The sequence below is a fragment of the Cetorhinus maximus genome, chromosome 11, assembly GCF_964194155.1.
Source record: "Cetorhinus maximus chromosome 11, sCetMax3.hap1.1, whole genome shotgun sequence".
Classification (NCBI taxonomy): Eukaryota; Metazoa; Chordata; class Chondrichthyes; order Lamniformes; family Cetorhinidae; genus Cetorhinus; species Cetorhinus maximus.
In genome coordinates, this window is record NC_135889.1 from 44,063,005 (window position 1) to 44,088,979 (window position 25,975).

Here is a 25,975-nt window from a genome sequence, read left to right on the forward strand (position 1 = left end):
GCTAATAGGGCAAAAAAAATGGGTCGTGTGGAGCTGTAAATGGCAATAGCAGAATAATTATCAACAATATCAATCCAAATAAAATGGAAGCGATAACGCGACTTGAAGTTCTTGAAATCAGTGTTGCATCCAGAAGGCTGTCAAATACCTAATCAATAAGATGAGATGCTGTTCCCCAAGCTTTTAAGCTTCATTAGAACAGTGTAGGAGGGTGAAGACGGGTTGAGAACTAAGATAGCAAGTACGTGGAAGCTCCGGATCAAGCTTGTGGACTGAACGGGGATGTTTAGCAAAACGATCAGTCATTTAGCATTTGGTTGCCTCAATGTAGAGGAGACCACTTTGTTAGCAGAGAATACAGTATACTAAATTGAAAAGTACAATTAAATCACTTTCATCTGTTAGGAATGTTTGCAGCCCTGGACGGTGGGAAGGCAGGAGGTGAAAGGGCAGGTTTCACATCTTCTATGCTTTCACAGAAGGTTATGTGGGAATGAGAGCAGGTGATGGAAGAATAGACCAGGGTGTTGGAGAGGGAATGGACCCTTTGGAATGCTGGGATGGGAAGGGAAGGTATGTTTGCTAGTGGCATTGCACTGGAGGACGATTCATTGAACATAGAGGCAGGTGGTGTGGAAAGTGAGGACAAGGGAGCCTTATCATGGTCTGGGAGTGTAAAGGCAGAAGTGGGTGAAATGGAGCAGATGTGGTCAGTCAGTTCATTTGAAGATAGCAACACCTACAGTTGAAGGATTAGAATGGGTCAAAGCCTAAGTTTTGTTAAAAGCAAAAAACTGCGAATGCTGGAAATCCAAAACAAAAATAAAAATACCTGGAAAAACTCAGCAGGTCTGGCAGCACCTGCAGAGAGGAACACAGTCAACGTTTCGAGTCCGTATGACTCTTCAACAGAACGGGAGTACAATGACTGAAAGAATGCAGGACCTTGCAGTACGTGGGCCTGTCATTGACAGTGGAGGGGAATCCTTGGTTTAGGGAAGAGGAAGACAGAGCGGAAGTTTAGAAATATATGTACTGCAAGATCCTGCATTCTTTCAGTCATTGTACTTCCTACAATTAAAATCTAGTAACAAAACTTAGGCCTTGACCCATTCTACCCTTCAACTGTAGGTGGTGCTATCCTCAATGAACTGACTGAATATTCTTAACTTTTTATAAAGTTCTATATAGCAGGGGCAGGACTAGTTCTGCTACAGCTAAAAGTCAGTTACAACTAAAGTATTTTTTGTATATCTGGTTGAAATAATAAGTTTGCAGCAACAGTGATATTTTCGTATAAAGAGTTGATATTTTTCCTCCATGCATTTGAACTCAATTATTGAGATTGATAATTATTAGGATTTTCAGTGACTCAGCTGGTTAAACAACAACTATTTATATAAAACCTTTAACGCAATAGAAATGGCCCAACTTGCTTTACCGGGAGATTATAAAACAAAATGACACTGAGCCACATGAGATATTGTGGGTTTGTTTTAAAGAGTGATTTAAAGTAGAAAGAGCAAGGTAGAAAGATGGACGGGTTTTGAGGGGCAATTCCAGAGCTTAGGACCCAGGCAGCTGAAGGTGCGGCCATGAATGGTACAACGATTAAAAACACAAATGCTCTAATGGCCAGAATTAGAAGAATGCAGGTGTCTCTTGACAGTTGTGGTGTTGGAGGAGATTACAGAGATAGAGAGGGTGAAGTCCATGGAGGGATTTGAAAATGAGGATGAGAATTTTAAAATCAAGACCTTGTTTGACCGGAAGCCAATGTAGGAAGCCACCCATCAACACGGGTGATGGGTGAACGGGATTTGGTGCAAGTTCGGACACAGCAGAATTTTGGGTGGCCTCACGTTTACAGAGGGTAGAATATGGGAGATCAGCCAGCAGTGCATTGGAGCAGTCCAATATAGAGGTCATAAAAATGTGGATGGGGGTTTGAGCTGATGATGACCTGAGGCAGCGGCAGAGTTAGGCGAGGTCAGAGGAAGAAGTGGGTGGTCTTGTAACAGAAGAATAATTGGGATGGAGACCTTGAACAGATTTACCAAATTATTTCATTAAAAAGGCAGTTTGGTATTTAAGTAAAACACCTCACCAAATTTCTAAAGCACAGGAGCATTAGAAAAGAGGAGTTTACTACTGTTTTGGTTTATACCATATTTTGATGTTCCATTTTATTTTAAATTTGATTTTAAAAAAATTTTGAATTAAAAGTCTGTAGCTGGTGATCCCGTGCTCTAGTTGACATTTGCCATTCGCATTTACTGACTATTTAATCTTGTAGCTGTAAGGCCTGGGATTGAATTGAGAGCAGGCTGGGGGGTTGAGGTGGGTGGTGCAGTGGCAAGAATTTCTGCTGTTAGGTAAACATATTGGATTCTGTACCAGGAGAGAAGCAGGTACTGAGGTAAGAAAGTTGGCAAAAAGATACTGAAGTTGATGCTTGTTTTGAATGACAACAACCAGAAAGGAACAGGAGGAGATGGGATGATGCATTCATACATACAGATACTGTTGTATTTTTTCTAAGTGTTTACTTCATGAAGGTGATTTTCTTTCTTCGTTTTGCAGTCAGTCACTGTGGCTTTCATATGCTGACCAATCACTTACTCTTCTAATTGACCCCGTAAATATAAAAAGATTTAGAACAGAGAGCAGGAGAAACTAATTTGACAGAGATGAAGTGGTATGCACTTTCAAAGACCATGATTGAAGCACAATCATTGAAGGTCGCAGGGCAGATTGAAAGTGTTTAATGAAGCGTACAGGATTCTGGGCTTTATAAATAGGGGCATAGAGTACAAGAGCAAGGAAGTTATGATAAAGCTTTATAAAACGTTGGTTCAGTCTCAGCTGGAGTATTTTGTCCTGTTCTGGGCACGACATTTTAGAAGGATGTGAAGGCATTAGAGACACTGGAGAGAAGATTCACAAGAATGGTTCCAGGGATGAGGAACTTCAACTGCATGGATAAGATTGGAGAGGTTGAGCCTGTTCCTGGATAAGAGGAGATTTGATAGAATTGTTCAAAATCATGAGGGGTCTGGACAGAATAGATAGGGAGGAAGGATCGAGAACCAGTGAACAAAGGTGATTAGCAAAAAGCAACAGTGACATGAGGAATAACTTGGTTACACAGCAAGTGGTTAGGATCTGAAATGCACGGCTAGCGAGTGTGGTAGAGGCAAATTTGATCAAGGCCTTCAAGAGAGTTGAATAATTATTTGAAAAGAAAAATCTTGGGCAATGGGGATAAGGTGGGGAAGTGGGACTAGGTGAGTTGCTATTGCAGAAAGTTGGCACAGACATGATGGGCCAAATGGCCACCTCTTCTGTAGGCATTCTATAACTCTGTTCAACTCCTGCAGTGTAAAGTAATCCACTTTTTCCATTCCCCTAACAAACTAATAATTTGAGTTAAAAATAGACTCAAAGTGTGAAATTTACAGCAGTCATCGGCAAAGCACACCTGAGAATAAAAACTCTGAACTCAACAACTTCAACGTACCTTTAGCTGGAGCTCCATGGTAGCATTCATGCCTCTAATTCAGTAGGATATAGGTTCATGTCCAACTCTAGGACCTTGAGCATATAATCTAGGCTGGCATTGCAGTGAAGTACTGAGAACATGCTGTACTGTCAGAGGACCCATCTTTCAGATTAGATGTGGTGGTAAAAAAATCTCTGGGCACGTTTTGAAAAATAGCAGGAGAGTTTCTGCTGCTCTTTTGGTCAATATTAATCCCTCTAAGATCACAAACAGATTTTCTAGTCATTTATCTCACTGCTTTTATTGTGACTTTGCTGTATGTAAATTGACTGCTGCGTTACTCCATGTTGCAACTGTAACTACAGTTCAATTAAGTACTTTTTTGGCCGTAACGTATTTTGGGATGCTTTGAGGTTGTGAAAGGCACAATATAAACGCAACCTATTCCTTTCCTTCCTCTCAAATGCACCTTTGAATAATACTGATTATAAATCATTATCTGTGTTGTTGTTTTCAGTCACCCCTCTAGACTGCAGTCAACAGAAAATCTTCTACCTATGTCTGTGGAAGATTTTGGTGAGTTGGAGCGCCACCTAAGTCCATCAGAAATTGACACAGTGGTAAGTTTTAGAATCTGTGTGCTTAAGATTTTTGGTTAAAAGCCAGGATAAAACCCATTGAATCTGCTCCATTATCAAGTTAAATTAAGTTAATTTGAAAGTATAACATTTTATATCTATCTTGTAGGTTGGAAAATAGGGCAATGGGATGAAGAATCAATAGAAAAACTTAGTGATTTTTTTCCCCAGTGAAATTAAGCAGTTAGTGACTCAAGGATAAAATTAATTCTATTCAGACTAATTAACATTTTTCCCCCTCAAGTGTTGTATGAATATTGAAGCATTACCTCTCTCCTGCTCTTACTACCACAAACTTGCCTTCTTTTTAGGAGTCTAATTTTAATTAAATGGTGTACATACATGCTAACCTACAAAAGATGCAAAACCTGAGAAATCAAAGTTGCCGTGCATCTTCCCCCAACGTGTTCCCCCCTCCCACAAAAAATCAATCTTAAACCATGGTCACTGTTTCAGGTGACTGAAGAAGCTAAATCGCTATTTGTCTTTTGTGGCTTTAAGTTCATATTCTGCAACTTAGTTTTTTTTTGTGAAAGCTAAATGGGGTGACATCAAAATTAACACTTATGTTCTATTTGGACTTTGTCATGAGACCTTATAGTCTTGTTAGTTAGTCAAGCAAGACCTCTGCAGATTATTTTGTAGCTTTATAAAATACGAACGCTCTCTTGATTTGTGAAGCTGAGTGTGCAATGGGTTGGTGTTGCAGGGTGTTAACAGCACAGGGTGTTGGGACAGATGAATAATTCCTCTCTTTCCCCCCGCCCCTCCCCCCCACCCCACCCCAGTGAATCTCTGACCTGCTCTGCTCATTCTGAGCAGAGGCCACGTACTTGCATGAAGGACAGGTAATCACCTGAGACCTTGCCATTCTTTTCCTTTATGGATCTATTACTAACACTGAAGAGGCTTGTAATGAGGAATGCAATGCATAAAAAAGTTTTTCTTTTGTCAGACGTTACCAATTTTAAAAGTGTTTGATATTAATCAATAGAAGTGTTGTGATCTCTCAAAGCTTTGATATTTATGGTTGAAATATTCAAATTACCCATAGTCTATGCTCTACATCAGGACATTGTTATCTTTGAGGGGTGATTGATAGGCATTTTAAGATTGAAAGGGTTTGACTGGATAAACATAGATGAGATGTTTCCATTTGTAGGAAGACCAAATCTAGGAGCTAAAAATATAAGATAAATAGGGAATTCAGGAGAAACTTCTTTACACAGTGGTTGGAATGTGGAACTCTCTGACAAGGAGGAGTTAAGGCAAGTGGCATGGATACATTTAAGAGGAAGCTAGATAAGCATGAGGAAGAAAGGAATAGACGGATATGCTGCTAGAATTAAATGAAATGGGGTGGGAAGAGGTTTGTGTCGAGTATAAATGTCAAGCTAGACCAGTTGAGCTAAGTGGCCTGTTTCTATGCTGTAAACACCATGTGCGGAATTTAATGCCGCCTTGCCCCACTCGCCCCCGGCCTTCCTGATTTACATCTGGAGTCAGCAAGGTCAAGGCTGGCCTTCCTGGCGGAGGTCCATTGAGGTCTTTAAGTAGCCAATTAAAGGCATCAGCCTGCTACTGATGGTATTCTAATCCGCGGGGAAGTGGGGACAGGCCATGTGGGTGGGCTGTCAGGTATACCCTGGTAATCTCCGTGGGCTCCTGGGGGTGGGCATGGCTCCTGATTAGGCACCCTGGTGTCTGACCTACTAGCTCTTGTGAGCTTACCTCCGTTCTGAGGACTCCAGTCCAGTTATAACACAGGACTACTTGCGTGCCAAATGGCATAAGCAGGAACTGATAGAGCTAAGTGATTCCACCACCAACAGATCAGATCTAAGCTCTTGCAGTCCTGCCATATCCAGTCATGAATGGTGGTGGACAATTAAGCACCTCATTGGTAGAGGAGGTTCCACAAATATCCCCATTCTCAATGATGGAGGGGCCCAGCACAAAAGATGAGGCTGAAGCACTTGCTATAATCTTCAGCTAGAAATGCCAAGTGGATGATCCATCTCTGCCTCCTCCAGAGGTCCCCAGCGTCACAGTTGCCAGTCTTCAGCCAATTCGATTCACTCCACGTGATATCAAGAAATGGCTGAAGGCACTGGACACTTAAAAGGCTATGGGCCCTGACTGAAGTCTTGTGCTCCAGAACTTGCCACGTCCTTAGCCAAGCTGTTCCAGTACAGCTACAACACTGGCATCTACCCAGCAAATTGTCCAGGTATGCCCTGTTGAAAAAAAACAGGACAAATCCAACCCAGTCGATTACCGCCCCATCAGTAAAGTGATGGAAGGGGTCATCAACAGCGCTCTCAAGCAGCAGTTGCTTAGCAATAACTTGCTCACTGACACTCAGCTTGGGTTCCGCCAGGGTCACTCAGCTTCTGACCTCATTACAGCCTTGGTTCAAACATGGACAAAAGAGCTGAACTCCAGAGGTGAGGCGAGAATGACTGCCCTTAACATCCAGGTAGCATTCAACCAAGTGTGACATGGCAAGGAGCCCTAGCAAAACTGGACTCAATAAGAATCGGGGGAAAAACTCTCCACTGGTTGGAGTCATACCTAGCACAAAGGAAGATGGTTATAGTTGTTGGAGGTCAATCATCTCAGTTCCAGGACATCACTGCAGGAGTTCCTCAAAGTAGTGTCCTCAGCCCAGCCATCTTCAGCTGCTTCAGCTTCATCTTCAGTGACCTTCAATGACCTTCTTTCTGTCACAAGGTCAAAAGTGGGGATGTTTGCTGATGATTGCACAATGTTCAGCACCATTCACGACTCTTCAAGTACTGAAGCAGTCCACGTCCAAACGCAGCAAGACCAGGACAATATCCAGGCTTGGGCTGACAAATGGCAAGTAACATTCACGCTACACAAGTGCCAGGCAATGACCATCTCCAACAAGAGAGAATCTAACCACCTCTTGACATTCATTGGCATTACCATCGTTGAACCCCCCCCACCATCACCACCACTGACCAGAAACTGAACTAGATTAGCCAAACAAATACTGTGGCTGCAAAAGCAGGTCAGGCTAGAAATCCTGTGGCGAGTAACTCACCTCCTGACTCCTCAAAGTCTGTTTACCATCTACAAGGCACAAGTCAGGAGTGTGATGGAATACTCTCCATTTGCCTGGATGAGTGCAGCTCCAACAACACTAAGTTTGACAGCATGCAGGGCAATGCTGCCCACTTGATTGGCACCCCCATCCACAAACATTCACTCCCTTCACCACCGACATAAAGTAGCAGCAGTGTGTACCATCTACAAGATGCACTGCAGGAACTCACCAAGGTTTCTTAGACAGCACCTCCCAAACCCACGACCACTACATCTAGAAGGACAAGGGCAGCAGGCTCATGGAAACACCACCACTTGCAAGTTCCCCTCCAAGCAACTAACCATCCTGACTTGAAAATAGTTCGCCGTTCCTTCACTGTCACTGGGTCAAAATCTTGGAATTCCCTCCCTAACAGCACTGTGGGTGTACCTACATCACGTGGACTGCAGTGCTTCAAGGAGGCAGCTCACCACCACTTTTTCAAGGGCAATTAGGGATGGGCAATAAATAGTGGCCAAGCCAGTGAAGCCCACATCCCGTAAATGAATGTAAAAAAAATTATTTCTTCAGACAGTTGATACATGAATTTCTAATAGATGCGCTAGTTCTAGTCTGGATCTACTATTGAAGGGCATATAGAGAATCTTTGTAAATACTTTTAAAAGGGATTTGTTTTGTGGAATAATGTTTCAAAAAATCTTCTTTTTTGATATCAGTGAGCCATTTTAATATTTGAATCTCCACTAATCATCCTTTTGTGTTTTTCTTTTAAAACAAGATGTGCTCAGCCTATCCAACTTAACCAAGAATGCCCTTCATACCTATGATCTACAAGCTGTAACATCTGCAATTTTAGGACGACATTTGGAGTTTGGAAATTGCTAAAAGTCCAAAACTGATCCTGTTGCATTGTAAATAGTGACACATTTTTGGTATAAATGTTTCAAGAATAAAATAGTTACTGTCTGTAATGTTTTAGTTACAAAAATGCAAGTATTCTCCAAACGTATGATTTGCTTGAATTGTGAAATACTAACCATAACCATTAAATTTGGCTGTTCAATTAGATGTGAATGTTTTCCAAAGTAAACATATCAAATTACACTTGTTTTCAAGACTTGAAGATGGCTCTTGGGTTAGCAGCTCCTTATAAACTCCTGCACTCCATAGCTTTATCCTGGGTTGCCCATTGTCATCCTTTGCCCTCTCTCTTCCTGGTCATCAGTTTCATTGTTGAACATCCCCTGCTCTAACAGTAGGTGCGTTTTAACCCATTACACATTCAAACTGCAAGTTTAAAAGTTCCCTATGCCAACTACCAATCCATTGTCCTGGCACCCATGCTAGTTGAGAATGCTAACCTTTCCACTTCCTCAACTACCATCTCCCTCCCTTTCAAATCAACCATCAACTTGTCCTCAAAATACCTTGATCCCTATATCCTTGCAAACAATTGCCCCAACCTCTTTCCTCTCAAGTCCTTGAACTTGTCACCTCTAAAATTAATGCCCATCTTTTCTTCACTCTCTCCAGAGAACATCCTGCAAAAGTTTTTCTCACTCCACACCATTACATGTAAAGTCCCTCAAGCATATTTCTCAGCAAGTCATTGCAACTCTATCATCTAAAGTGAAATCAGGTTCCATGTGTAAGCTGATGCCACCTTTTACTGCTAATATATCCAGTCTTGGATATGCTAAATTTCCTCCAATCAAACATTAGGAAGACTAAGTTCATTGTCTTTGGCTCCTGCTACAAACTCCATTCCTTCACCGATTCCATCTCTCACACTTGCCACTGTTGGAGTGAACGAGTCTGTTTAAAAACCCCAGCATCCTAATTTGACCCTGAGCTGAGCTTCTGATCCCATATTGTCTCCATCATCAAGACCGCCAAATAGCACTTCTCTGCAATATCACTCATTGACATCCTGCCTGTTTGTCTGCTACTGAAAATCTCATTCTTACTTTTGTGACTTCCAGACTTAATTTTTCCAGTGCTCTCCTGCCTAGCTTCCCAGCTCCCAACCTCCATAAATTCAAGCTCATACAAAACTCTACTACTCATATTGTAACCCACACCAAGTCACACATCCATCATCCTTGTGTTTGCTGATCTAGATTAGTTCCTGGTCCTCCAACACAATTTAAAAATTCTTAGCCTTGTGTTCTGATCTTTCATGCCCTTTTGCCTCTTTATAGCCACCTTCAACACTCTTCGCTTCCTCCAAATCGGAAATCTTGTGCATTCCCTATTTCAACTGCTGGATTTGTGCCCTTAGCCATCCAGGTCCTTAGCTCTAAATTTCCCACCTACTCCTGCCCTTTTCCTTTAAAGCCCTCCTTAACACATCTTTTTACCCAAGCTTTGCATCACCTGTCTGAATATCTCCTGGACTGATTATGCTCTTGTGAAGTGTCTTTCCCTACATTAAAAGTTCCACATAAATGGAATGACAAGAAAATTCCTCTTCATTCCATATTTTTCTTCAGAGATTTGAAGCAGCACCAAAATACTTGTACGGAAAAGGCTCAAACTCTACTGCAAATTGATGACTTGCATTGGCTGCCTACTGCACTTTGCCAAGACTTGGTAATGTAAATTTATGTTTGTAAAGTGATAATAAAGCATGGCATATGATACTGGGGAGTACTTTGAGGCTCGGTGGCACCAGGAGACAAATTCAAAAAGCTCTGATTGGCTCTCAATTATCTAGGTGATAATGGATACAAAATCCTATGCCACAAGCAAACAGGTGAGAATAGTTTAAAATAAACTGTCACTATTATTGGTTTGAATGTGAAAGGACATTTTATCCTTTTCCACAAGAGTCATTTTGTTTACTGCCATTCATTATCCATATACTCAATAAATCATTAATCAATAAAGCATACAGAGTGTCTAAGGGATTCATTTTCAATCCAATCCAACATTATAACCAAGTGATTTCAAATAATCCTTTTGGTTCAGCACTGACACTAAACTACTAGACAAAGCACACTGATTAAACCAAACCCCAGACTGACTGGGTAAATTAACAGGAGATTTTGTGTTCTTCAAATCTAGCCAACTCTAGTAGGGCCTGCAATCATTCAAGAAAGCAATGAATCTTTAGCTGGGAAAGAATGAGCTGGAACAGCTCCTGCCCTTTAGAGGGCATAGGAGTAAAAGAGGTACAGTCTAAAGCTGTGACATTTTCATACTTGATACACTATTTTCCCAAGAAATATGCAAATTAGGGTTTACTTGAGCCAAATGTGGGGGGGGAATGTGAAATGAAGAATTATTACAATTCCAAACAGTTGTTTGGTATTAGATGGAAAATCAGCCGCTAAGGTTTCAGCATTCCAGATATATGCAGCCTGACACCATAGTAGATGGAACAGCAGAAAGCGCGGATCATATTACCATGTTACTGCCAGCATCTGGGGTTGTAATGTTAGTACTTAGAACATTATGCCGGATGATCAGCTTTGTAATGCATGGTGTAATATCCATCTTATCCAGCCACAGCATGAAGGGAGAAAAAGAGATATTGTTGATGCACGTGGGCAATGTCTTTAGCTTCGATGTAGCTGAATGCTTCAATTTTACCATTCATAGGCCTGTGAAAGCAGGCTCCTCAGTGAAGATCTTGTCTGCGTAAGTGAAAGATGATCATTGGTGAAATCGACTGAGCAGTTTTTTAAAAACTATTTCACATGGTCCCATTGACACCCACAGCTACCTTTACTATACTTACTCATACCCTACTTTCTGTAAGGATTCCATGCCATTCCCCCAGTTCCTCAGTTTCCATCACATCTGTTCTGATGATGCAACCTTCCACAATAGTACTTTAAAGATGTCTTTGTCAACCGAGGATTGACAGGGACCTCAACTGTGTTCACATTTCCCACACTTCCGCTCTCACCCCTTCCCCTCCTTCCCAGAACCAAGATAAGGGTCCCCCTAATCTCTACCTTCACCCCACCAGCCTCCATCATTTTCCACCGTCTTCAGAGTGATGCCATCATCAAACACATCTTCCCCTCTCCTTTCATCATTCCGAAGGGACCCTTCCCTCCGTGATAGCCTGGTTCACTTCAGTTACCCCCAATACCCGTTTCCTTCCCCCAGCATCTTTCCATGCAAATGCAGAAAATGTAACACGCCTGTCCTTTAAGCTCCTCACCATCCAAGGCCCCAAACACTCCTTTCCGGGTGAAGTAGTAACTTACATGTATTTCTTTCAATCTAGTGTAATGTAATTGCTGCTCAAAATATGGTTGTCTCTACACTGGGCAGAACAGACAGAGATTGGGTGACCGCTTTGCAGAACACCTCTGTTGAGTCCACAAGCACGATCAAGCTTCCAGTGACCTGGCATTTTAATTCTCCACCTTGCTCTCACACTGACAACTCTGTCCTCAGCCTGCTGCAGTGTTCCAATGAAGCTCAACGCAGGCTTGAGGATTAGCACCTCATCTTTCAATTAGGCACTTCACAGCCTTCTGGACTCAACATTGAGTTCAAAAATTTCAGACCATAATCTCTGCTCCATATTGTTTCCTGTTCTTAGCTTGTTTCATCTTTCTTTCTTTCAGTCAGCAGTACACCCGCTATAGGTACGTCTTCTGTTTTTTTGCTTATTTTCTTGCCCCATTGCCATTCTCTTTGGCCCAGGAAGACTAACTGTTCTATCAATGTCTCCTGACTTTCGTACTATCACCAGCTTTGTTTTTGTCCTTGCCCCAGCCGCTCCTTGCTCAAAACCTGTTACACCTCTAATTTTTCCCAGTTCTGATGAAAGGTCATAGATTTGAAACATTAACTATGCTCCCTCCACAGAAGCTGCCACAACCTGTGAGTATTTCCAGCATTTTCTGTTTTTTTTTTGTTTTTGTCTGTCTCATGCAGGATTGAGTGTAAATGTTGGTGTTGAGGGAAAAACACTAGTGCAAAATTTCACAGCAGGGAGCTTACAAGTTCCTATCGTTTCAATATTCAAAGGCAATAAAGCAACATTCTAGCATTTTAAAACAAATACAACACAGAGCAAGAAAAAGACAGCAAGTCGGGTGAGTGGGCAAAAACTTGGCAGATGGAATGTAATGTAGGAAAATGTGAGGTTATGCACTTTGGCAGGGAGAATAGAGGAGCTGAATATTACTTAAATGGAGAAAGACTGAAGAAAGCTGCAGCACAGAGGGATTTGGGGGTCCTCGTGCATGAATCCCAAAAAGCTAGCATACAGGTTCAGCAGGTAATAAGAAAGGCAAATGAAATGTTAGCCTTTATTTCAAAGGGAATGGAGTATAAAAACAGGGAAGTCTTGTTAAAACTATACAAGGCACTAGTTAGACCAGACCTAGAATACTGTGAACAGTTTTGGTCCCCTTATCTAAGGAAAGATGTACTGACATTGGAGACAGTTCAGAAAAGGTTCACTAGGTCAATCCTGGGTATGGAGGAATTTTCTTATGAGGAGAGGTTGACTAGGTTGGGCCTGCACTCATTGGAATTGAGAAGAATGGGAGGCGATCTTATTGAAACATAAGATTTTTAGGGGGCTTGACAGGGTAGATTCTGACTGGTTGTTTGCCCTTGTGGGAGAGTCTAGGACCAGAGGCCATAATCTCAGAGTGAGAGAATTTCTTCTCTCAGAGGGTTGTTAATCTGTGGAATTCTTTACCACAGAGGGCTGTAGAGGCTGGGTCATTAAGTATATTCAAGACTGAGATAGACAGATTTTTAATCAGTAAGGGAATCAAGGGTTATGGGGAAAAGGCAGGAAGGTGGAGTTGAGGATCATCAGATCAGCGAATATCTCATTGAATGGCGGAGTAGACGCGATGGGCCAAATGGCCTACTTCTGCTCCTACGTCTTATGGTCTCTAGTTGAAATTACTATTCACGGCAGAATAATCTGCTGACATTGCCTAGGTTCACAAATGTAAAAAAGCATGACTTTTGCACAATTATATTGGAGGCACCAGTGGAGCCATCTCCCAGAGATATTTTGAAGGGAAGATAAGGATGTGTGCTCTGTTTTTGAAACAAATCTCCATTACAGGTTTTACTACAGCATGCACTCCAGATTGTAACTGGCAACACTACCCAGTAAGGCCATTAACAATAACTGATAAAGTAATAATTATGGAAAACGATTTCCTTTTGGAACAACTTCAGCTTGGCAGTTTCAATTTATTTTGTAAATGACTACTACATTTTGTGTACATTAAAAATAGGAATACAAGCCTTTCCAAATTTTATTTATTGTGTATTTAACACACCTGATTTGCCTCTATCTTTTAGATAAATACCATTGCATTGCCAGCAACACTTCAAAAATAACATTTCAGATTGAAATATGGAGCAACGCACTGAAAAATAGATTGCTGTTAGCAAGTACATTAAACATCATCAATTTGCCATGCCTGGACAGGCAGTCATGTTACAATGTTGAGAAACACAATTACAGTCACAATCTGGACATTGGTTTAACTATAAGCAGGGGGCAGTCCTACCCCACACTGAGCAAGACTGAAGCATGAGCAGGCTGGTTTGGCTGCTATATCAATGACATCTACAATTATTGGAAATATACTTATTGCAGTGCAGCAATGCCTACACTGCAATTACAGCAATAGATAGAAATTTATACCTTAAAACAAATTCAAACCAACAAAAATATGCTGAAATGCTGCAATCTTTCTAAAATCCTAAGCATGCACATACACAGACAAGTGCACCAAGCAAGCTTAGGCAGTTCAGGTCTTTCAGCACAAACACTATGCATCAAATGCTAGTATTATACTGGCATCCTACACAAATACAAATGATTCATACAAAACACGCTTTCTTGAACCCTGTAAATGGGTTAGTAATTCAGAAATATTTCAGAATATGTGGAAGCCAAATGCATTTTCACTTTTGGAAATTTCAAGGTCCAAATATACAGTTCCACAGCACGAGCAGCATCCTGCATCACTAGCCGTACACTTTATCAAGTTCTTCAGTAGAAAAAAAAACAGGCCAAATTTCCTAATAGAAGTAAGGATGGGAAACATTCTAGTTTTGCTCTATTATCTTTAGAGATCAAGGTGTTGCTTCAGAAATTAAATGGGTTGGACAAATCATTGCACATGGTCTGTGAAAACAGCAGGCTTAGAGGGTTAAAAATGCCTTTTTTCTGTTTGTTTTATATTTTAAACTATTGCATAATAAAGACTTTTGCAAAAAACAGTTAACTGCATTTCCAGAAAATCCTTATGATGTGAACTGACCAATTAGCTTACGCCTTTATCACACGTAGCAGTCCGATACAACATTGTGCTTTCAAGTAGTGCAGAGATCGTTAACATGACCCAATGAATTAAATTGTAGAAAATATTCAAATCCCAGCCTGTGGTATATGGAGTATGGATCAAATCCAACACAAGAAAAAGTCAAAATCTTGTGTTGTTAATGAATTTTTAAAAAAACTAAATGTCAGCAGCATAAATAATCTCTTAAATTGAAGTGGGTTCAAACAAAACTAAGAATAAAAAAAGATTTTGATTATAAACCTGATACCTCATAATAGTTATTTATGTATCTGTCAGTGGTTTTTTCAAGAATATTTATTCCAATCTTCCCAATAATTCAGGATAAACCTGGAACGTATTCATATTTCTGAGAAAGTATTGTTTGAACTTGATAGATGGCAATGTTTTTGTCACTGAATCATTTGCATTCCTTTACTTACAAACATTTACCAGTAATGAAACATGAAGACTCTTTAGTTTAGTGGACCTTAATGAGAGGCAGGTAAAAGAATATGTCAGTACCAAATGAAACAATATTTTTAAAAGTTAAAATTATGAAAATATAATAAATAGGAAAATGTCAAAGCAATAATCAATCTACCTCAGGGAACACTTATAATACTGTGTTAATAGGGCTAATACTTATGTAATAACCCTTACCAAAATCTGGACATATATATTTCTTGGCCATGATACTAATATTGGATTTGTTTTAACAAATACTAGTAAACAAATATGAACCATTATTTGTTGATTCACTGCAACACTTTTACACAATTGAAACAGTAGACTATTCAAAGGGGCAAGTAAAGACGACTCCATTCATAAAACATTTGGACAAAATTCGAATACTGACCACATTAATATTCACATTTTACAGGGATGCTTCCAACAGTTACTTACAGAACACAACAACTATAATTTCCTTACAGGTTTTCTAAAGCTGAATATTTTCCAGTGTTTATGGCCAGGTGTCTGACCGATTTAACTCGATTACCACTATTCATATCATCCAGGACTCCATGGCAATTTTATATCGATTAGAAGGCCATACAGAACCTTAAAATTCACAAGTTGTGCTGAGATTATCCTGCCTTTTTTTAAATAGGCATTTAACTCAGTGCATATCATCAAGATCCAGAGTCAGACCTTGGGCCCTAAACTGAACACTGGCAAACCTTTTTATTTTGCCTAGGCCTATTATTTTCTAAGACTACATCAAAAAGTTCCAAGTCTAAAACACCAGAGTAATTACTTGCCAAAAATACAACACTTTTACAAATGTCACTCAAACTTCAGTTTAGTTTTGGTAGTTCAGAACAAAATTACAGTTTGACATAGGAGGACTATACCATGCTGTCTAGGTTCTCTTTGGAGGGTTTTTCTTTTCCATTGTTTGAGTCCTCTGTGGGCATATATTTGCTCTGGTATTCCTGAAGGATTGTTACAATATCATGGTGACCAAAGTGAATTGCCTCATCCACTGGTGTGTTGCCCCACCTAAAGTCATTAAAGAAAAACAAATAACAGATTCTTATTGTTTAACTGGTTCTAAGAACATAAAAATAAGAGCAGGAGTAGGCCATTCAGCCCATTGAGGCCGCTCCGCCATTCAATGAGATCATGGCTGATCATCTACTTCAACATCATTTTCCTGCACTATCCCCATATTCCTTGATGTTTTTAATATGTAGAAACCCATCAATCTCAGTCCCGAACATACTCAACGAATGAGCCTCCTCAGCCCTTTGGGGCAGAGAATTCCAAAGATTTACCACCCTCTGAGTGAAGAAATTCCTCATCTTGGCCCTTTTCTGAGACTGTGTCCCTGGTTCTAGAAACGCCAGCCAGGGGAAACATTCTTCCTGCATCTATCCTGTCGAGCCCCATAATACACACCTGAAAGAACAAATTACTCATATGCAGAATCATCTATCATTATGACAATTTCCTTTTCATTACGATATACGTCCCAGATTTAGGTCATCCTCAAAAGTTCACTTTTGAAAATTAAAAGCATTTATCATCTGTCTTCACATTTTACAACATTTAGTGTTGAGCTGTATTTCTCAATGATTATTCTAAAAATCCCTATAAGGACGTTTGCTGCATGTTGCCTTTAGAAGCACTTAGAAAATAAATAAAAGAATAAAAACAATTACATGCTTTGAAGAAAATACATGTTTTAATTACAGGAAATACATTAATGTAGCTCTAGAATTAATGCAGACATTATTGCTAGAAGTGTTTCATCATGAACATTATCAAATAAGTGATGTGATAATCTATAGGCCAGTCTTTGCACAATTTTTGTGCAACTTTTTAGGCAAGCTGTTTGAAATTAAATACTGTTATAGTACAATCAACTCACCTGTCTTTAGGGAATGGATTTACTTTACATGCTTCTAACAAAAAATGAACCACTTCCACGTGCCCTACAAATCAAAATACAGCGGTTACTTCTGAACCATATGACAAGTGCTTTCCTCACTGTAATAAAGAACCAGGCTATCTCTACAAGTTAAATCTTACCTTCTGCAGCTGCTACATGCAGTGCTGTTCGTGAGTCATAGTCCCTTTGCTCCATGTCCATGGCAGACAAAGCAAATCTGGAACAAAAGGTAGGTAGCTGTTTTTGACAATTCCTTATGAGGACCAAGATAGTTACATTAAAAAAGGTCTTATTTTTCCATGTATACACAACTAAAATCACCTTATTTAAAATTTTAAGCCTTTTTTTATATATAGACTTTATGTGCAACTAGATGCAAAAATACAAGGGGCAGAATTTTCTGCCTGTCGGGCAGGTGGGCCCGACCCAATCTCTGGCGGGCAGGGAGCCAATCCCCGCCGGAGAAGCGGGCCCCGCCGCCATTTTACGTGGGTGGGCCAATTAAGGCCCGCCCAGCGTGACGTCCGGCGGGAATGCACTTCCAGTGCAGGGGGGGGGGGATTCCCCAAAAGCGAGAGTGCACTCTTTCGCGCAAGCGCACACCTCCCTGAGGCTAAGTGCAGCCTCAGGGGGATCGCTTCCACGTTGAAAAATATTAATAGAAAAAAAAAATTCCCTAACATGTCCCCATCATGTGACAGTGTCACATGAGATGGGACATGTTAATAATTTACATAATAACTATTAAAATTTTTGAAACTCTGCATGAAACCTCATCCCATCGGATGAGGTTTCATGTTTTATCTATTTGCCGCCAGGGCTCCTGGCCTGCCCGCCAACCTTAAGGTTGGACGGGGAGGTCCTTTAATTGTTTAAATGATCCTGTCAATGGCCTCAATTGGCCATTGACAGGTCGGCGGACCCACAGCTGATTTTGCTGTGGGCCTGCCTTCCTGAAAATTTAAATGGGGCGGGATGACGTCGGGATTCCGCCCGATGTCATCTCGTTCCATTTTACGCGTCGATGAGCGGGCCCCGCCCCCTGCTGGCCGACGGCAAAATTCAGCCCAAGGTGTTAAAATCTGTGGAACCTAAATCCCTACTTGTTTTCCAGGTTAGTCACTTTTGCAAGTGACCATTCATTAATATAATTGTTTACACTTGGTCAGTGTGGAAGAGCTAATAAGACCAAGTTAATGTCTGTGTCCTTGTGAGATAGGGGTGGCCACTTTTTTTTGGTTGTGTCTTTAACAGCCTAATCTTCAAAAGAAAAAAGCAACACCACGTACGTATTTAAAAATGTTTTTTTTTACAGATTTTTTTTTTATAAAAACATGCCACCTAGAATGGTCAGTCTATTAATTCAAGCCCACAGACATGGAGTGGCAGATGTGCTACTGGCCACAAGTTGCCCCTCAGGCTTATGTTGACTACCACTGGTCAGAGAGACATTCTGCCCCAAAGTATTGCATGTACCCTCCATACTTGGCAAATTAAAGTACAAGGAAAGTTCAAGCTGCACAACTACATTAGTGTGTCTAAACGTTTTTGGAAATACAACTGAATCAAAGAACTGCAGCAAAGTAGGCTTGTTTTCAAAATACTATTGAACGTTTCAGGAGAAGCAAAGCTTATTTTAAAGTTGCACACATGATCCACTTCCTCCTATGAACTTATGCAGCAGTGTTTGAGACAAGACTGCTTGTTTAACCACAGGAAATAGGACACAGCCCACATCAGCAGTGTAAACAGCAAAAAGATGTCAATAGTCTCATGCATTAGAAGTAAATTTATATGGGGCCAGTTGCAGTCTGTATTTGTTCAGTTTCTTTAATTTTAAGAAAGTTTGGTCTGGTGACATTGTATTATATTCCTCCCTGATGTATTTCAAGTGCCCTGCCATTTGCTTTCTTGATGCCTGTGTTTGGAATCTCAAAAATCTCAAATAATTTAAGAATTACTGGACTACTACACAAACATTGAGTTTAAATGAAGCCTAAAAGCAACTGAAATATCAATATACAAAATATACACCAAACCCAAAAGAGCTGCAGTCCCTTTATATTACTGTTAGATGTCAGCATCTTTTGTAAATACAACACAATATAATCCAACATTAAGAGATAAAAAAGACACTGCAGTAGGTTAGGAGCTGAAAAGTCAGTATGTGACGTACAATGAACATTTTCTTTTATCAGTTATGAGCCATTTAAAAAACAAATGGATACACCAATAAATCAAAGATTTCAACTAATGGCATTTAACTTGGAAAGAAAACACTGGAGACGACAGGGTTTACATTGCTTTTGGTACATTAATAGCTCATTAGACTCATATAGTGCTTAAGAAAATAGCTTTGTCACAAACACTAGCAAATACCACAATTATCCAAAATGGCATCCAATTCACAGCTTAAATTTTCACTCATAATTCGTGACCTCAATAGGCAGACAGTACTGCAGCCATTTACAGATAGCATTTATTGTTATAGCAAATGAAACTCAATGTCTGCTCTAAATTCTTTTAATCTACTCGAATCAGTGGACTTAATGCAGTTCTGGTTCTGCCGCTCAGCAGTATCATTTAATGACCCAAAGATTATCATAAAAGATTGGGTTTTATAATAGCTCTTGGGTAATGATAATAATAACTGTCAGCAATTTCTTAAAACCCTTTTCTGCTCTCAACAAATTCCCAGCCGAGAATAGCAATGCACACAGGGAAGGCTGGGCAGGAGCAGAATCCACTAGTTACAGATGGAACTTGTGGGCTTTTCATTGTCTGCAGTTTCCTGTCTACTATTGGTAGTGAAAACATCTAGGATCTGCGCCTGTATCAAACAGACAAAAGCATACCAATACCCAGGTTATTCTATGAAAATATTTGCATACACAAAAGATCCATGTACCATTTCTACTTGACTAAACACATGTAGACTCACTTGTGACAACAAATTCCTTAGAAAATCTTACCTTCTGAGTGCAGACACATCTCCAGTATATGCAGCAAAAAGAAGATTGATTACTGACTTCACCTAAAAACACACAAGAAAAGGCAGATCCTGTTTTTATTCATATGTATAACCAGTTGTGGAAGCAAATATGACAATTAAAAACTTTGAAGATTGTGGGGAAAAGAGTAAGCAAAAATGCCTCACGTCAGTTTCTGCCACATATTTTTGAGCGAGTAAGGATAAACGGAACATTTTCAAGTTGGCAGGCTATAACTAGTGGAGTGCCGCAAGGATCACTGCTAGGGCCACAGCTATTTACATTAGCACCTGATCATGCTCAAGTTATAGCCATCTCAGTAATAGCTATTACATCATACCCTTTAAGCTGCATTTGTCCATCTATTTCACTTGTTTTATTTCTTATGCTACTTTGAGGATCTAGATACATGGAAACAGGAATAGAACATTCAGCCCCTGAAGACTGTTCTACCATTCAACGGTATCACCACTGATGCGTACTTCAACTTCATTTACTGCTATCAATTCGTTTCTCATCCTTTCAAAGTTTATCTTACTTAAGTTTAAAACCTTGATTTGTGAATCTCCCCCTCAAATCTAATATCAAACTCAATCATATTATGATCACTATTTGCAAGATGCTCCCTTATCGCCAGATCGTTAACTAATTCTGCTTTGTTACCCAACACTAAACCAATACGCCCTATTCCTATATTGGTTTTAAAACGTGCTATAAAAGTTTATCGTCTTTACTACTTTAGCTTCTCCCAATCTCTCTGAAAAATAAAATTTCCCATAATAACTACATTGTTTTTTGGATCTCTGTATTTATACATCCCCAATAGACCATTTCTATCAGAGGATCTGTAGGCAATTCCTACAGAATTGCCTTGTATCCAATGCTGATCCTTAATTCTACCCATACTGTTTCTGTTGCCTGCTCAGTCTTGCTAAAATCCCTTCTTTCGACTGTGGTAATTGTGCTTTTATCAATATTGCTACATCCTCTTCTTTCTCAACTTCCTTGTCCTTTTTATAAATCCTACAGCTCGGAATATTTAGCATGCATTCATGGTCAAGTTGTAGCCATCGGTCAGTAATAGCTATTGCATCATACCCTTTAAGCTGAATTTGCCCATCTAATTCACTTGTTTTCATTTCTTATGCTACATGGATTTATGTACAGAAATCTCTTATCTGTAACTGTCCCCATACTGCCCATATATTATCCTGGTCTTTTTCCTCATTTTCTGACTTGGGCGTGGATTTTCTCTCCCAAACTCTAAGTTATGACTTATCAGCCATTTTTTTTGTCAAATACCATTGTATTATAACAAAATTAATAAACATAAGAAACTAAAACAAATGGGCAGCTTTAATAAAGTCAATCAGTTCAATCAGAACTGAGCTCCAGGATGGAAGCTAAAAGCCTGCTGTGAAACTTGATCTGACAGAGAAATGGATTAACGTGAAGCAAGAAATATGTGGAATACTACCACAATAGTATTGATAGGCATCAAAAGATCATGGATGCTCTGTGACAGCAACAGCTGCAGCTTTGGGTTTAATAAGAAACAATGCTAGCAAAATTAACAGTCAATTTATGATTATAGCTTTGTGCTGACATCAAGCTGATACATAAAAACATAAGAAATAGTAGGAGTAGACAAAAGAGCCCCTCAAGCCTGCTCCATCATTCAAAATGATCAATCCTAATCTTCTGCCTCAACTCCACTTTCCTTCTGCTCTCCATATCCCTCCATTCCGAGACACCAAAAATCTTTCTTTTGCATATACTCAACGATGGAGCATTATTAGAGTGAAGACATTCCTCTTCAACTCAGTCCCAAATGATTGACCCCTTATCCTGAGACTATGCCCCCTAGTTCTAGATTCTCAGTGGAAACAACTTCTACCCTGTCAAGCCCCTTCAGAATCTTGTCTGTTTCAATGAGATTGTTGACATTGTTTAATCTCCAGAGAGTTTAGGCCCAATTTACTCAGCCTCTCATGATAGGCTGAACATCTTATCCCAAGATCCAAGATAGTGAACATTCGCTGTACCACTTACAATGTAAATATGTCCTTCCTTAGATCTGGAGACCAAAACTGTGCACAGTACTCCAGTCGTGATCTCACCAAAGCCCTGTAGGAAGATTTATTTGTTCTTGTGCTTCAATCCCCTTGCAATAAAGGTCAACATGCCATTCTTGTCATCTGCTCCACCCTTACATTATGTACGTCAAGTATGCTAACCATTGGTTAACCAGTTAAGTTAAAAAAAGTTAAAACAATTCACGAAGAATTAGTTGTCAGACCAATCAAACACCATACAAGCCCACCCTTCAGCTTAAAGGGTTTTTATTTTCCTTAACTGGGCATTTTCACAGCAGGAAATTTTAATGTTTTGATGTTTCAGTCCTTCAGACCTGGATAAAGAAACCAAAAACTGTAAAAAGAGTCATTTATGTAAAGAAGCTGAACCACTGCAGGATCAGAATGTGGTGGTGTTTCCAGCGATTTTATGGTATTGGGTACATTAACACTAACGACTTAACTTATGAGTATCAAAAAGAAAGTTAGGTAACCTAATGTACCTGCAATTGCAAAACAACCACTACGTGGAATCCTGTGAAACAATAAGTGAATGCCGCAATGGTATTCTCTGTCTTGGATTCATGACTGATGGTTTGTTCCCTTCCCTACTTTACAATCTGTTTACCTTCTATACTTGTAGGAGACAGAGTAGCATCCTTTCACTCCTGCTCTAAAGCTCTCTCCATTTTTCTCATATCCAATGACTAACCTTCGAGCTCTGGATGACTCCTGCGATCATTAAGTTTTCTGCCATGCACTGGGCTGCTAAAACAAACTCTAGTATTAAATGAACAAAGAAGCTAATTAGCCTATCAAGTAGATTTATGATGATTAACACTCACTACTAAGATTTAAATATTTTACTCTTCCCATTATCACCTTATTCTATTTATTTTATATATATGGTACACAAATACTCATGTTTTTCTGAGCTCCTGGCCACTCACTTTGGATGTCAAACCACATTACTTACAATTACGCCCCAGTAAAACCAGCTCCGAAAGCCATTCTGTACGTGCAGACTCAGGAATGAAAACCTTCTGGAAGTACCAAATTGAGACTTGCCACTCGACAGATACATCTTGGAGTGCAGCTACTACATTTGAGCCATTGTTAAAGCAATAGCACAAACTTTAACCAGACAGTCAGACAGCATCAGAAGCCATACATTTACATTTTTATTTGTTCATGGGATGTGGGCGTCGCTGGCTAGGCCAGCATTAATTGCTCATCCCTAATTGCCCTCGTTAAGAGGGCATTTTTAAGAGGCAACCACATTGCTGTGGGTCTGGAGCCAGACCAGGTAGGATCAGCAGATTTTCTTCCCTAAAGAACATTAGTAAAACTAATGGGTTTTTATGACAATTGACAATGATTTCGTGGTCATCATCAGACTTTTAATTCCAGATTTTTATTGAATTCAAATTTCACCATCTGCCGTGGTGGGATTTGAACCTAGGTCCCCAGAGCATTACCCTGGGTCTCTAGAATGCTAGTCCAGTGACAATATCACTATTGGGGAGAAAGGTTAGGGGGGGCCGGAGGGGGAGGTACAATTTTCGGGGGCGGGGGGGGGAGTTCCCATTGCCCATTTATTTTTAAACTTAAAGAACACAAAAGAACTATACTTACTTAATCACTCCCCCTACAGTTCTCATCTATCCCCCATTGTGATAGATTTCTGCACCACACAAAATTCCTCAGGGGCAGGCCCCAAGCGCCAATGCGTAAAATGATGCGCAGTGACATCGGGCAAGTGTCCCGACATCACGGCACACCATCGTGATATTTCGGTGTGCCGTGATTAATTAATGGGCCACTTAAGGCCCTTGAGGCACCAATTGACGCTGATTTTTCGGGGCCTGTGCGATCCTCAGGTCGACACACGGGCGCAGTGGGCAGGCGGGTAGGACACATTTGTATAAACCTCATCCACGGGCGGGATAAGAGGGGTCAGTGGGGTCACGAATGTGCTCAGTCAGATATTTAATTTGGAAAGTTACTGATACTTGCCTGTGAAAGCAGAAATACTTCAAAACTCATAGCAGCTGCTGGGACAGGACTCTCAACCTTCAGGTCAGCACTCGTCAGTGAAGATCCTTTTTGGGGTCTGCAGGTTTCTGGAAGCCTTACCTCAGCTTGGGAATGGGAGTTGTGCTCTTCACTGGAGGCACCTCCTCTGAGGAGGAAGGGAGGAACAGAAGGGGGAGGAGGCCAGGAGTCCACATTCAGCCTCCAGGGGAACCACCTTTGGGAGGAGAGGCGCAGGCACAAGGGGTGCAGGGCAAACAGGAAGTCCAAGGCAGAAGGGGCCGCAGAAGACGCCACTATCCTGCTGCCAGGGTACACAGGCGGCGAAGCAGCTACCTCAATATATCTGAGGTGCAGTGCCAAAGGAGACTCTGTCTCTCAAGGGAGACGGTCAACTCCACCTGTCAGATGATAGGCCCTGAGATCGCCACTGTGTGGGTGGACACCCCATGCCAGTGGCTTTGAAGGTCACAGCTGCCCTCAACTTCTCTGCCTCCGGCTCTTTCCAGGGCTCGGTGGGTGATCTTTGCGGTGTCTCCCAATCAGCTGTGCACACTTGTGTCAAGCAGCTGACAGGCGCTCTATTCAGACGTGCATTAACGTTCATCCACTACTGCTGGGATCAGACCAGCCAGCCAAAGTGAGCCAGAGGCTTCGCAGCGATTGCTGGCTTCCCCCACATCCAGGGTGCAATAGACTGCACACGTGGCCATCAAGGTGCCAGCGGGTGAGCCCGGTGCCTACTTCAACAGGAAGGGCTTCCTCTCCATGAACGTGCAGATAGTGTGTGATCACAAGCTGTAGATTCTGCAAGTCTGTGCAAGGTACCCAGGCAACTCCCACGGCGCCTATATCCTCACACACTCCTAGGTGCCGGGGCTCTTCAGTGCTCCAGCCTGGCTGGATGGATAGCTGCTGGGTGACAAGGGCTATCCCCTCAGAAGATGGCTCGTTATTGCTGCACAATGGATCCCATAATCATAAGCAGCTCAATGGGCTAGTTTTGACTCACTTAACGCAAAACTGTCATTAACGGTTAGTTAATGAGTTCACTTCTTAGATACAAACATATTGATGCAAATATGTCAAACATTTCGTGTTAGCTTAACAAAAATGCCTGGATGAAAAACAACTTGCTTCCAACTGACAGGCCCCCATTACAAAGCAGATGCCTGACTCAACACATGCATCTTTTTTTCCCAATTACAAGCATGAAGAAAAGCCTAAACTGAGCTATAACAAGAATGCTCCATTAAAAAAAAAGCTATTTTATATTTAAATTTGATGGATGCTCAGTTAGCATATATTAGACTCAAGAACATAAGCAAGTCTCAAGGGGTTAATCTCTTGAACGATGGAGTTCCATTACCAGATTCCTTCAGCAGGCAGGGCCTAAGAGCAGCAATAAGTTTATTACAAAACACAGGATGTGGAATCAACACAAACACTACATCTTATTTGGAAAAGGCCTTGAACTGGTGATAAACCACATGGAGACAGCAATGTTTTCTTTGTCTGTTTAAAACACCAGCTGGAAGCTGTGTGCAAGCAGTTCCACCAAAGCCATCAGGAGCATCAGTTCAGATAGTCTGTGAACCAGACTCAAACAAGCTGAGTCATTAGGCAGCCAGAATATGTGACCTGTTTCAGTTTAATGTTCGCTTGAGAACCACCCTCCTAGCTATTCGACTACAAGAAACCTCACAACCTGCTGTGAATCCTTTGCTTTACAAAACTCTCACTTTAAATCATCGAATCCATTCAAAAGACTGCAGACCTGCTACATGGGGAAACCAGAGGTCGTGAATCAGAGACTGAGATAACTATGATCTGAAAAAGTGCATGGCCTTTATACATGTCCAATCTTTTTGTGTGCGTATGTTGGGGGGGTGGGGGGGGGGGGGGGGGGGGGGGGCAGGGGGGGAAGAGAGAGGTGTGCATGAGTAAGGCATTGCATTTAATTTGGGGTAAGCATGCAAGAA

At 40.9% G+C, this 25,975-nt stretch overlaps 2 protein-coding genes across 3 annotated transcripts in view; one reads left to right on the plus strand and one right to left on the minus strand.

Moving 5' to 3' along the window:
- Positions 1–10,089, plus strand: part of LOC144686539 (signal transducer and activator of transcription 1-alpha/beta-like) — a 50,212-nt gene extending 40,123 nt beyond the window's left edge. For both annotated transcript variants that reach the window (XM_078551860.1, XM_078551861.1), the window contains exons 23-24: positions 4,020–4,122; positions 7,992–10,089. In XM_078551860.1, coding sequence (XP_078407986.1) covers positions 4,020–4,122; positions 7,992–8,015 — 127 coding nt within the window. In that variant the 3' untranslated portion in view covers positions 8,016–10,089. The remainder of the gene's footprint in view (positions 1–4,019; positions 4,123–7,991) is intronic.
- Positions 10,090–13,362: 3,273 nt separating this feature from the next.
- Positions 13,363–25,975, minus strand: part of LOC144686541 (glutaminase kidney isoform, mitochondrial-like) — a 106,168-nt gene continuing 93,555 nt past the window's right edge. Inside the window, exons 15-18 of the mRNA XM_078551863.1 lie at positions 19,867–19,928; positions 17,035–17,111; positions 16,874–16,937; positions 13,363–16,002 (exon numbers count right to left, since the gene is read on the minus strand). Of these exons, the coding sequence (XP_078407989.1) occupies positions 15,849–16,002; positions 16,874–16,937; positions 17,035–17,111; positions 19,867–19,928 (357 nt within the window). The 3' untranslated portion in view covers positions 13,363–15,848. The remainder of the gene's footprint in view (positions 16,003–16,873; positions 16,938–17,034; positions 17,112–19,866; positions 19,929–25,975) is intronic.